We start from the raw sequence: 12,228 nt of genomic DNA, 5'->3' as shown, positions 1-12,228 counted from the left end.
CATACCTCTCATTGATTACGCAGCCATTAGCCTCCTCACAGTATATATAGAGAAATATAGCAATTTTGCACAAGCCTGCCATATTCAGTATTGGCACTGAAATTATTCACCTTAAAATGAGGATATCTGTCACCTAGAGTTGAGTGAAAAAATTTGCAGGATCTTGCTCAGGCATCCAGGTTGGTACTCTGAAGCAGCAGGATCAGGGCAGTGAGAACATGTTCTGCTGGTACTTGAATGCCAGCATCCTGGATGCTTCTTGAGATTATTCAGCCTCACGTAACATCACGCTGTATCTGGTAATCGCAAGTAACGCCCAGAATGCATATGGGTGGCTGCTAAAAAAGTTGGCTTTGCCCTGGTCCAGCTGCCATGACATGAATGTTCGGCCAGGATTTAGCAAATCCTTTTGCTCAACTCTACTGTCTAAAAATCAAAGCAAAGCTACAAAAAGAGGAATAAAAAATCCTCCAGAAATTCAAGAATTAACAAAGCAAAAAAAAAGGCAGCAGTATTTACCTGCCCAGGTCTCAGAACTAATGAAGTGATATGCTTGACCCGAGGATTTCATAAAATGTCTTTATTTTGGACAATTTAATAAATAATTAATCTTTTAATGTCATAAAAAATAGACAAAAGCAAACAGTGGTAAAGTCATATGCAAATTAGTGAAAAATTTCCAATACTGAAGTTCAATAAATTATTAAATGATCCAGACAAGACCAAAAGGTTCTTCAAATTTCTCACTAAGGAGCAAACATTGACTAAAACTGTTATTTTTAAGGAATGTAAGAGAATCAAGCCCCACTACAAAAATCTGGAGGGAGATCGTAGCTAAAATGAAAAAATTTGAACAAGGACGCCAAAATCTTTGATGTGGAGTGAGGCTAAAGGGGCGATGTGTCCCCATTTGAAGTCTTTAGGAGTAGACAAAGGAGACATGTAGACTACAGTATAGTTTGAGCTGGGTCTTTAATTAGTTCACAGATTTAGTTTGCTATGCTAAATTATTATCTAAATACCCAGGTCAGGGTAAAATGGCTTTAGAGCACCTCATGTGCCCAATCAGATCAGTATTCAATCCCCATTACTAAATAAATGAAAGATTTTCTAAACTGTATGTGGAATTATTTAGGATCATGTGCTTCAGACATCTGTCTTAAGCTTAATTGTGCTGGTATAGAACTCACCAAATGTTTTAGGAAGCTTGCCTTTTAAACAGAATATGTCACCAAGTTTTTACTACCCCATCTGAGAGCAGCATGTTTAGAAGCAAATTCCAGTGATGGGTCACTTACTCAACTGCGTGTTATATTTCTGATAAAATCACTATTTTGTCTACTGTAGAGCTACCAGTTTTCTGAATTCTGAGCTCTGTATAACCCCACCTATCACGGCGCGCGAATTTTTGCCTGTAGGACATTATTGCAAGAGAGCTTGGCTGAGTAGATTACACAAGACGGAAAACACACAGCAAGTCAGCAGGATCTAGGAGCAACATGGCAGATGTGACAACCTACATGGTGAGCTGCAGCATGTGCTACATGTTCACAGATCGACCAGAAGAAGAATCCAATTTCACCTGTCAGAAGTGTAGACTAGTGGCCCTTTTAGAAGAAAAGGTGCGGGGTCTGGAAGAAAGAATAGCAACTTTGAAACTCATCAAAGAGAATGAAGACTTTCTAGACAGAACAGAAGCATCTCTACTGGTCACAGAAGGTGCAAAAAGTGTCAGAGAACCTCCAAAAGCAGATGAGTGGAAGCATGTGACCAAAAGAAGCAAGAAGACCATGGAGAAATCACCAACCACACAACTGAAGAACCGATATCAAATCTTTGTAGAGGATGAAGATGGCACACCTAAGAATGAAGCAATACCAGCAAGCAAAAAAGAAAAGGGCACACAGCAACAAGTGACAGCAAAAAGTACAGCCAAGAAGCAACGAAGAGTGGTGGTGGTGGGAGACTCACTACTGAGAGGCACCGAAGCAGCCATCTGCAGACCGGACATAACTGCAAGAGAAGTATGCTGCCTTCCAGGTGCGATGATCAAGGATGTGACCGATAGGATACCAAAGCTCTTCAGCTCCAAGGACGTCCACCCATTTCTTCTGATACATGTTGGCACCAATGACACGGCAAGGAAGGACCTACCGACAATCTGCAAGGACTTTGAAGAGTTGGGGAAGAAAGTAAAGGAACTGGATGCACAGGTAGTTTTTTCTTCTATCCTTCCAGTAGACGGGCATGGCACCAGGAGATGGAACAGGATCCTTGATGCAAACAACTGGCTAAGACGATGGTGCAGACAACAAGGATTTGGATTCCTGGACCACGGTGTGAATTACTGGTATGATGGACTCCTCGCCAGAGACGGACTACACCTCAACAAACCTGGGAAACACACATTCGCCAGAAGACTCGCTACACTCATCAGGAGGGCGTTAAACTAGAAGAAGAGGGGACGGGAAGAAAAACATTAGACTCGAACAAAGACGACCCAGGAAAACATACTCAGAAGGGAGGTAAGAACATTTCTAAAACAATCCACAGTGAGGAGATTGGAACAAAACAAAATCCTCTAAACTGCATGCTCGCAAACGCCAGAAGCCTGACAAACAAGATGGAAGAACTAGAAGCAGAAATATCTACAGGTAACTTTGACATAGTGGGAATAACCGAGACATGGTTAGATGAAAGCTATGACTGGGCAGTTAACTTACAGGGTTACAGTCTGTTTAGAAAGGATCGTAAAAATCGGAGAGGAGGAGGGGTTTGTCTCTATGTAAAGTCTTGTCTAAAGTCCACTTTAAGGGAGGATATTAGCGAAGGGAATGAGGATGTCGAGTCCATATGGGTTGAAATTCATGGAGGGAAAAATGGTAACAAAATTCTCATTGGGGTCTGTTACAAACCCCCAAATATAACAGAAAGCATGGAAAGTCTACTTCTAAAGCAGATAGATGAAGCTGCAACCCATAATGAGGTCCTGGTTATGGGGGACTTTAACTACCCGGATATTAACTGGGAAACAGAAACCTGTGAAACCCATAAAGGCAACAGGTTTCTGCTAATAACCAAGAAAAATTATCTTTCACAATTGGTGCAGAATCCAACCAGAGGAGCAGCACTTTTAGACCTAATACTATCTAATAGACCTGACAGAATAACAAATCTGCAGGTGGTTGGGCATTTAGGAAATAGCGACCACAATATTGTGCAGTTTCACCTGTCTTTCACTAGGGGGACTTGTCAGGGAGTCACAAAAACATTGAACTTTAGGAAGGCAAAGTTTGAACAGCTTAGAGATGCCCTTAATCTGGTAGACTGGGACAATATCCTCAGAAATAAGAATACAGATAATAAATGGGAAATGTTTAAGAACATCCTAAATAGGCAGTGTAAGCGGTTTATACCTTGTGGGAATAAAAGGACTAGAAATAGGAAAAACCCAATGTGGCTAAACAAAGAAGTAAGACAGGCAATTAACAGTAAAAAGAAAGCATTTGCACTACTAAAGCAGGATGGCACCATTGAAGCTCTAAAAAACTATAGGGAGAAAAATACTTTATCTAAAAAACTAATTAAAGCTGCCAAAAAGGAAACAGAGAAGCACATTGCTAAGGAGAGTAAAACTAATCCCAAACTGTTCTTCAACTATATCAATAGTAAAAGAATAAAAACTGAAAATGTAGGCCCCTTAAAAAAAAATGAGGAAAGAATGGTTGTAGATGACGAGGAAAAAGCTAACATATTAAACACCTTCTTCTCCACGGTATTCACGGTGGAAAATGAAATGCTAGGTGAAATCCCAAGAAACAATGAAAACCCTATATTAAGGGTCACCAATCTAACCCAAGAAGAGGTGCGAAACCGGCTAAATAAGATTAAAATAGATAAATCTCTGGGTCCGGATGGCATACACCCACGAGTACTAAGAGAACTAAGTAATGTAATAGATAAACCATTATTTCTTATTTTTAGTGACTCTATAGCGACAGGGTCTGTTCCGCAGGACTGGCGCATAGCAAATGTGGTGCCAATATTCAAAAAGGGCTCTAAAAGTGAACCTGGAAATTATAGGCCAGTAAGTCTAACCTCTATTGTTGGTAAAATATTTGAAGGGTTTCTGAGGGATGTTATTCTGGATTATCTCAATGAGAATAACTGTTTAACTCCATATCAGCATGGGTTTATGAGAAATCGCTCCTGTCAAACCAATCTAATCAGTTTTTATGAAGAGGTAAGCTATAGACTGGACCACGGTGAGTCATTGGACGTGGTATATCTCGATTTTTCCAAAGCGTTTGATACCGTGCCGCACAAGAGGTTGGTACACAAAATGAGAATGCTTGGTCTGGGGGAAAATGTGTGTATATGGGTTAGTAACTGGCTTAGTGATAGAAAGCAGAGGGTGGTTATAAATGGTATAGTCTCTAACTGGGTCGCTGTGACCAGTGGGGTACCGCAGGGGTCAGTATTGGGACCTGTTCTCTTCAACATATTCATTAATGATCTGGTAGAAGGTTTAAACAGTAAAATATCGATATTTGCAGATGATACAAAACTATGTAAAGCAGTTAATACAAGAGAAGATAGTATTCTGCTACAGATGGATCTGGATAAGTTGGAAACTTGGGCTGAAAGGTGGCAGATGAGGTTTAACAATGATAAATGTAAGGTTATACACATGGGAAGAGGGAATCAATATCACCATTACACACTGAACGGGAAACCACTGGGTAAATCTGACAGGGAGAAGGACTTGGGGATCCTAGTTAATGATAAACTTACCTGGAGCAGCCAGTGCCAGGCAGCAGCTGCCAAGGCAAACAGGATCATGGGGTGCATTAAAAGAGGTCTGGATACACATGATGAGAGCATTATACTGCCTCTGTACAAATCCCTAGTTAGACCGCACATGGAGTACTGTGTCCAGTTTTGGGCACCGGTGCTCAGGAAGGATATAATGGAACTAGAGAGAGTACAAAGGAGGGCAACAAAATTAATAAAGGGGATGGGAGAACTACAATACCCAGATAGATTAGCGAAATTAGGATTATTTAGTCTAGAAAAAAGACGACTGAGGGGCGATCTAATAACCATGTATAAGTATATAAGGGGACAATACAAATATCTCGCTGAGGATCTGTTTATACCAAGGAAGGTGACGGGCACAAGGGGGCATTCTTTGCGTCTGGAGGAGAGAAGGTTTTTCCACCAACATAGAAGAGGATTCTTTACTGTTAGGGCAGTGAGAATCTGGAATTGCTTGCCTGAGGAGGTGGTGATGGCGAACTCAGTCGAGGGGTTCAAGAGAGGCCTGGATGTCTTCCTGGAGCAGAACAATATTGTATCATACAATTATTAGGTTCTGTAGAAGGACGTAGATCTGGGGATTTATTATGATGGAATATAGGCTGAACTGGATGGACAAATGTCTTTTTTCGGCCTTACTAACTATGTTACTATGTTACTATGTTACTGATTGCCAGCATCCTATGTACCCTGTGCATAGGCAGAAAACTGCCAATGAGTGGTGTGGGTGGGGTTATGCAGAGCTCGTGAATATGGCAGGCTTCATGGCAGCTAATTTACTAGTCCTCTACTCAGAATCTTCTGCTGGTTATACAGTGATTTTGTCAAAACTACAGCAAGCAGCCCAGTATGTGATGCATTAGTGACAGCCCAGTAAGTAAGTAAAGCTAGGTTCACATCGCGTTAGGGCATTCCATTTAACAGATCCGTTTCTAAGCGGCACTAACGCTATGTAACGGATCCTCTAACGCGCCTTTATACTTCAATTAGCATAACGCATCCTATCGCATGTCAAAATCGGCATGCATTAGCGATGGTCTGTTACTTTGGACTACCACGTTTTCGGGTACGTTACGTGAACGCACAGCTAACGGAAGCTTCCGCTCTGCATTGAACTCTATTGCTAATGCATGCCGACGCAATGCAACCATGCATTAACGCATGCGTTAGGGTGATCGCAAAAAATAAGAGAATTTGGGACACATCGTTAGCGCATCTGTTAAATGGAATGCCCTAACGCGATGTGAACCTAGCCTAACAAATTAAATTGCCAAATCATGATGACAGATTCCCTTTAGTAAACTTGTTGCATCTGCTGTAATTATGCCAAAAATGTAAATGTACGACTGTTATTCCTGGTATAAATAATAGTAAATCGTTTGGTCTGTGGGAAGTTTTTATTCCTCCCATGAAACTCTATCCACTGGTACTGCCACTTTATAAAAGTGATGAGAAGTGTGAAAAATCCTAAATTATAGAGCAAATATGGCATGTGGAGACAGAACTGAATGTACTTATACTGTGAGAAAGAGAGCCAACATCAAAAATGATCTCTGCAGACTCTGAAAAATTAATGGAGTTGCATAAACTTGTGAATTTTCTGTGTTTCTATTAAGTGTAGGCTTTCTGCCACGGTGGACACTAAACGTATCATTTTCTATAAGTTTTCATTTAACAATGAAATGAACAAGAGGTGGTCATTGCTTTCGCACACCCAGAACATGGTAAATATTCTTATTTTCAAGTGCGAAATGCATCTTATCTCTATTTTCTAACGGACATTACCACTAACACATTGCCACTACGACTTTAGCATTGAAGACCAATTTTTACTGTTTGACATTGTGGATATTGAGACTTTATGCAAAAGTGGATATAGAAAGAAAATGAGAACACTGGTATAGTAGCTTGACTGCATGATGAATTTTATCATACTCTGAAAATATACGTAGCTCAACTAAGAATGATTAAATTTCACAGGTTTTCGATGTGAATATCTAATTCCTTTTGGTAAAGGAATATACGATAATTACTGTACATCTAAAGGGGAGTTAACTGACTTGATAGTTTTTGTAATTTTACATGCAATGCTAAAGGTTAGGCTTATTTTATGCAGGGATATCTTACCTTTCAACTTGCACTTCTGCATCCTTCCTTTCTGCAAGGTGATCTCCATTTAGCTCTTTACATGCATTTTGAAGCAAGTTCACTACTGGTTCAATCTCCTTCATGATATCATTTTTTTCCGCTCCCCCATTAAGGCAAGGACTTATGCTAATGTCATCTCCTTTGACTCCATCAAGCCCATTTAAGTTAAGAAGCTGGTGGACTTCCTGCCAAGACGAACCAGCTGAACTTGTGGCACTGTCCACCATATTTTGTTGGTCTTTACTATATAGGCTCTGACTTGACAAGTCACTTGACTTTTGGCACAGAGGTCTGGTAACTCTAATTGTTTTGGGTGTTCCATCTCCTGTAAATGTTGTCTCCAAATGAGTGGTGAACCCTTCAGGACCTCTAAGAATGAGCACCACAAACGTCTCTGAGCCGATACTGCGTAGTATTTCCAGGGCAGTTTCATAACTAGCATCAACAAGTGGTCTATCATTCACTGCCAGTATAATGTCACCGACCTGTACAAGACCACTTTGCTCGGCTGCCCCACCTCGAATTAAGTCAGAAATGATCACTGGGGGTCTGCTCCTTCTTTGCTTGACTAGAAACCCCAGGCCACCCACTTTTCTCTTATAGAGCCGTACCGATATGACATTCGGTTGTAGCTGTTTAACACTAAATTCATATTCCTCCATGACAGGGCTCTTCAAAGTCTGTTGGGAGTAAGTAAATTTATTGGAAGGTTATATCAGTTTCTTTATCTAAAAGTAACAAGGACAATATGAGACCGTTATAGAGTTGCCAAACAACGTAGATTCCTTAGATGTTTTTTGAACCCTGGTTCAGTGATTTTCAGATGTGAAAAGCTTCTTCTGGATCTCAGCTGAACATGGCTTTACTTCACCTATCTCATGATTCTGGTGCTATTTTCAGGAACTTGTTGTAGAGGCAGTTTATAATTCTGAGGTTTCCCACATAACACTAAATCCAAACAAGCCTTGGATTTGTCACAGGACGTCTGGTAGGATACTTATAACAGTTCATTTAAAGGTAGTTCAACGTCTTCTTAATACTCAGACATCCTTAAATCATGTGTCCAGTCTCCATCTGTATTTTTTGCACCTGTAAGAAAATATATATATTTTTTATTAATCACATCCCCACATATGTGTTTGCTACATTTTTTGTACCAGTATATATATGTGATTTTGTAAGATGGTCTTTTTCATAAAATTGTGGATTGTAAACTGCTGCAAAATCCGGAAGTCTTTTAATGCAATGTGGTATAATGTGCATCATCCAAAGACATGACTAATGCATTTATCATTATGCCAAATTAAAAGGTAAGGGAGTCAGCTTACCATCTCCTGAAGACAACTGCTGATTGCAAATCTATGCATAGACATTTCAGAGCCACACAACAATCCAATAGTAAAGAGCGCTGACCAGCATTATTATCTTGTAAAACATACTATTTATTTCATTATCGAATGCATTCTTATGGAACAGAACTGCACACACAGGGGAAGACATTACCTACATGTTTAGACAGTAAACCTTATTATTGGATAAGACTTACTACTGAATTGCGTAGGCTTGTGGCCATCCATGTGGAGGTTGTTAAACTTAAAGATCGTGGGCCCTGATAAAAAATATCCAAAATAGCCTACAATTATTACAGGTCTGTAACATTATTGGACTTCTTATTTGGGTCAAAGCGAACCTTAATTTGAATAATTAAAGAAATAGTACGTTTTAATGGATATTAGTGCTGGACAGAGCCATTTAGTAGTGACATAGTAGTAAAGAGTAGTAAAGAATAAATATATATGGCATCATACAGATATGTCCAAGATGTTCTGTGCATACAAATGTGCACACAACTACCTTTTCATACATTTTGGTAAGGATTCGAATCTCCCAGTAAATGCATTATAGTGACTGCTACATAGTATTGCAAAATTATATTATTTTTTTTAAGTTTGTCATCTTACTCCACACATCTCAGAATATAACAAGCCTTGAGAAAAGGAAAAGAGGACACATCTGCAGTGCTCATGTAACAGTTGGGAAACATCTGTAATATGTGATATGCAAAATATGGGCTGTACGTTTTCTTTCCAAAAACATTTTTTTTCTATTTAACCATCCGTATTTAGGATGTGAGGTCTTGACCTTACATATTTGATAATTGGATCAACCAATATTTCTATAATCAAAAGTATCTGGCTGAATAAGGATATTTGAATATTGGCTTTCTGGGTGTAATATCCAGAACCCTCCCCAGTTCTGCTGAATCAAATTTATGTGCCAAAGAGATTTATAGTACTGTAAGTGTGAATAAGTGGTACTTCTGGGGTCCAGACCTTACATTATGAATCCATATGTAGAATAACACCTACAATAAAAACAGTGAGTAGATATCCAGAAGTAAATAAATAGAAATACATGTAATGTCAAGTATTACAGCCATCCCACCGCAACAAGGTGAATCAATCAATCAATCAATCAAGATCTCACCTCGCTATGTGACCTAGACCTGTTTTTTCTTTTTTCGTCTGTGCCCCTCTTTTCTAAAGTTAATCCCTTCTGTAATAAAGATTTTCCTTTCAACCAACTGGGTGTATACAACAGAACTTCTCTGTAGGCGTGGCCATTTTTGAGCAGGTAATATATGTCAGTTCAAATAACAACATTATAAGTAAATAGACTAATCCAACATAATTAGTTGACGTTGACTACAGTGAGCATGGAATGGCAGACCATTCTAAATAAATATGTAGCCAAAGAAAAGAAACCGAACTTGTGATCATAAAAGTTGGGAAGAATTAAAAAACCTTTTTAAATCTTCTTTAATGAGTCCAGTTGAGCATCTGATTAGAAATTCTCATGAACCACAGATACGGTAGCACCTATAAAAATATATTGTTTTACTTCATATCGTTTTTGCATCAGAGGTTGTTTTTTTGGCATTTGTATTGTTTTGTGTGAAATGCTCACTACTCTGTGTTTCCCAAAAAAAGCATCCTAGATAGATCAGCCATCAATCCTACAGTAGATGTATGGCCACATTTAAATAGGACACTGTGGACACATAAAGGGCACATAGAATATTATCTGTCACTGTGATGGGGCCCTCAAAAACTGACTAGAAAAATTAGACACGTTTATTAGGTATGACCACTGCCTTTTCCTTGTTCCAGTTTGTGTGAATATCTTTGAAAGTCCTTTATACAATTTTAATGAGCCTGTGTCTGGCTGCAGTATTGTGCTTTTCCTCATATTTGTCTCATTGAGATTTCATTTCTAATAAAAAAAATAAAAAATACGCATTTGTTTTCTAAAAGAATCCTAGATTTTCACCGCCATCTGAGGTTTAATTTCTTCAACACCTCAGAGGATTCCCCGATGCTCTGAGACTGTAGCACTGTCATCTTATTATAACCCAGTCGTTGTATGCTTTCCCTGGAGCTCAGACAATATCCTCGCGGGAAAACACCTTCCATCAGTACAATTCTCTTCAAACATTTCATATCTGCCCAGGATTGTCTTGTGAAATATTTATACTCTCTGTACAGATATGGGATTTCCTAACATGGCCTTGTTAATAAACTTGTGGACCACTATCTATTAACACTGTCAGACACATCTGGGCATCTGTCCACTGAAAAGGAGAAAATCACAGATATGACTATGAAATCAAAATATGTGTTGCTAATAAATGACTGTGTACTGGATGTGTATGTCAAAGGGGGATTATCATCCCATCTCAAAGGATCAAAGGATTTTCCATACATATATAGTAAATATGAATTCCATCAATGTGACCTAAATCAGTCTTAGGCTGCTTTCACACATCAGGTTTTTTGTTTCAGGCACAATCCAGCAGTTTTTGAAAAAAACCGGATCCGTTTTTTTCTTACGCCGGATCCGTTTTTTTCCCATAGTTGTATTAGTGCCGGATTGTGCCTGAAGGACATGCGTTTCATCCGTTTTGTGCCGGATCCGTCCCTTCAGGCTTTTTTGCCGGACACAGAAAACGTTCACTGCATTGTTTTTTCTGTGCGGTGAAAAAGCCTGAAGGGACGTTTCCGGCAATAAACACATGGAACGGATGTGTGAATGAACGTTTCCGGCTACCAAATTCGTTTTTTACACATTGAGCATGCCCAGAAGCTTTGTTTTTGATTCTGGCATGGGAAAATCTCGCTCTCTCTCTCTCTCATCCATGCGCAGTAAAGAGAGCCGGATCCAGCTAAACAACGGATCCGGTGCATCAGTTTTTCACAATTTACGCCGGATCCGTTTTTTTGCAAATTTGCCGGATTTAGCCTGAAACCAAAAACCTGATGTGTGAAAGTAGCCTTAGCAAAAATGTGGTTCATCTAATTTGCTGCACAGGACATAGCTTGGATGTATCGCTAGGCTGGCCATACACATACGATAGCTCTCCGTCTATCACTTCTGACTTTCGCATACATATGAATGTTCATCTTGGTTTATCTTGGTTTATCTCCCAATATTAACTTAATGAAGTGGTGTCCATTGTTAGGAATCTCCATAATTCTGCAGATCAAGTAGGTAGTAAAAGCATCTGTAGGGCTCGCTCACGTCAGCACATAACAGACCAATGTTATACTATGGGGCAGTACAGATTGGCGACTTTTCTACAGACCGAAATGGTCTGTCGAAAAAATAGCAGCATTCTGTGAGTGTCACCGGAATTCAGATCATGCACGCACATACAAGTTTATGGGTGTGGGTAAAACATTGGACTGCAATCGAATGCCATCCAAGAACAGTCCAACATCTGCGGACTTAGGGAATGGAGAAGATGGAGAAATTAAGTTTTCCATCTTCCCTGCACCTGCAATGCGATTCTCAAATGCGATCACATTAAGATTAAACTGACGAGTTTGAACTGAGCGTCATTAGAATAATCAGCCCAATTCTCTCACAAGAGACACTCATGTGACCCCAGCCTAACCTTTGGAGGACCTGGCATGACTTGCCACGGCATGGACAGCCTTTTGATTTCAATGTGCACCATGCGTTATTTATCCTGTGGAGCTTCTGCAGGAATATTAAACCGTTGCTGCCAGATTCCCCTGCAGATCACAGCCGTTAGGTCATTTTATAGATATTGGCATTGATAGGTCTAGTCATATGGATACTTATATTTTCAGATTAAAGATTTAGCACCACACCAACCAGCTTCACTCAAAAACCTCGCAAATCACAACATCCAAACACTAGACACTAGAATTTAGTTTATGACTGTGAATGATATCCACC

At 39.6% G+C, this 12,228-nt stretch overlaps 1 protein-coding gene across 8 annotated transcripts in view; it reads right to left on the bottom strand.

Annotated features, from left to right (window-relative positions):
• The window catches only part of NOS1 (nitric oxide synthase 1), a 419,319-nt gene that overhangs the window by 159,910 nt on the left and 247,181 nt on the right, over positions 1-12,228 (bottom strand). For all 8 annotated transcript variants that reach the window (XM_069754681.1, XM_069754657.1, XM_069754671.1 and 5 more), the window contains one exon: positions 6,946-8,055. In XM_069754681.1, the coding sequence (XP_069610782.1) occupies positions 6,946-7,628 (683 nt within the window). In that variant the 5' untranslated portion in view covers positions 7,629-8,055. The remainder of the gene's footprint in view (positions 1-6,945; positions 8,056-12,228) is intronic.

This window comes from Ranitomeya imitator, chromosome 1 (genome assembly GCF_032444005.1).
Source record: "Ranitomeya imitator isolate aRanImi1 chromosome 1, aRanImi1.pri, whole genome shotgun sequence".
NCBI classification, from domain to species: Eukaryota; Metazoa; Chordata; class Amphibia; order Anura; family Dendrobatidae; genus Ranitomeya; species Ranitomeya imitator.
This window is presented reverse-complemented; position numbering and strand designations above follow the sequence as displayed.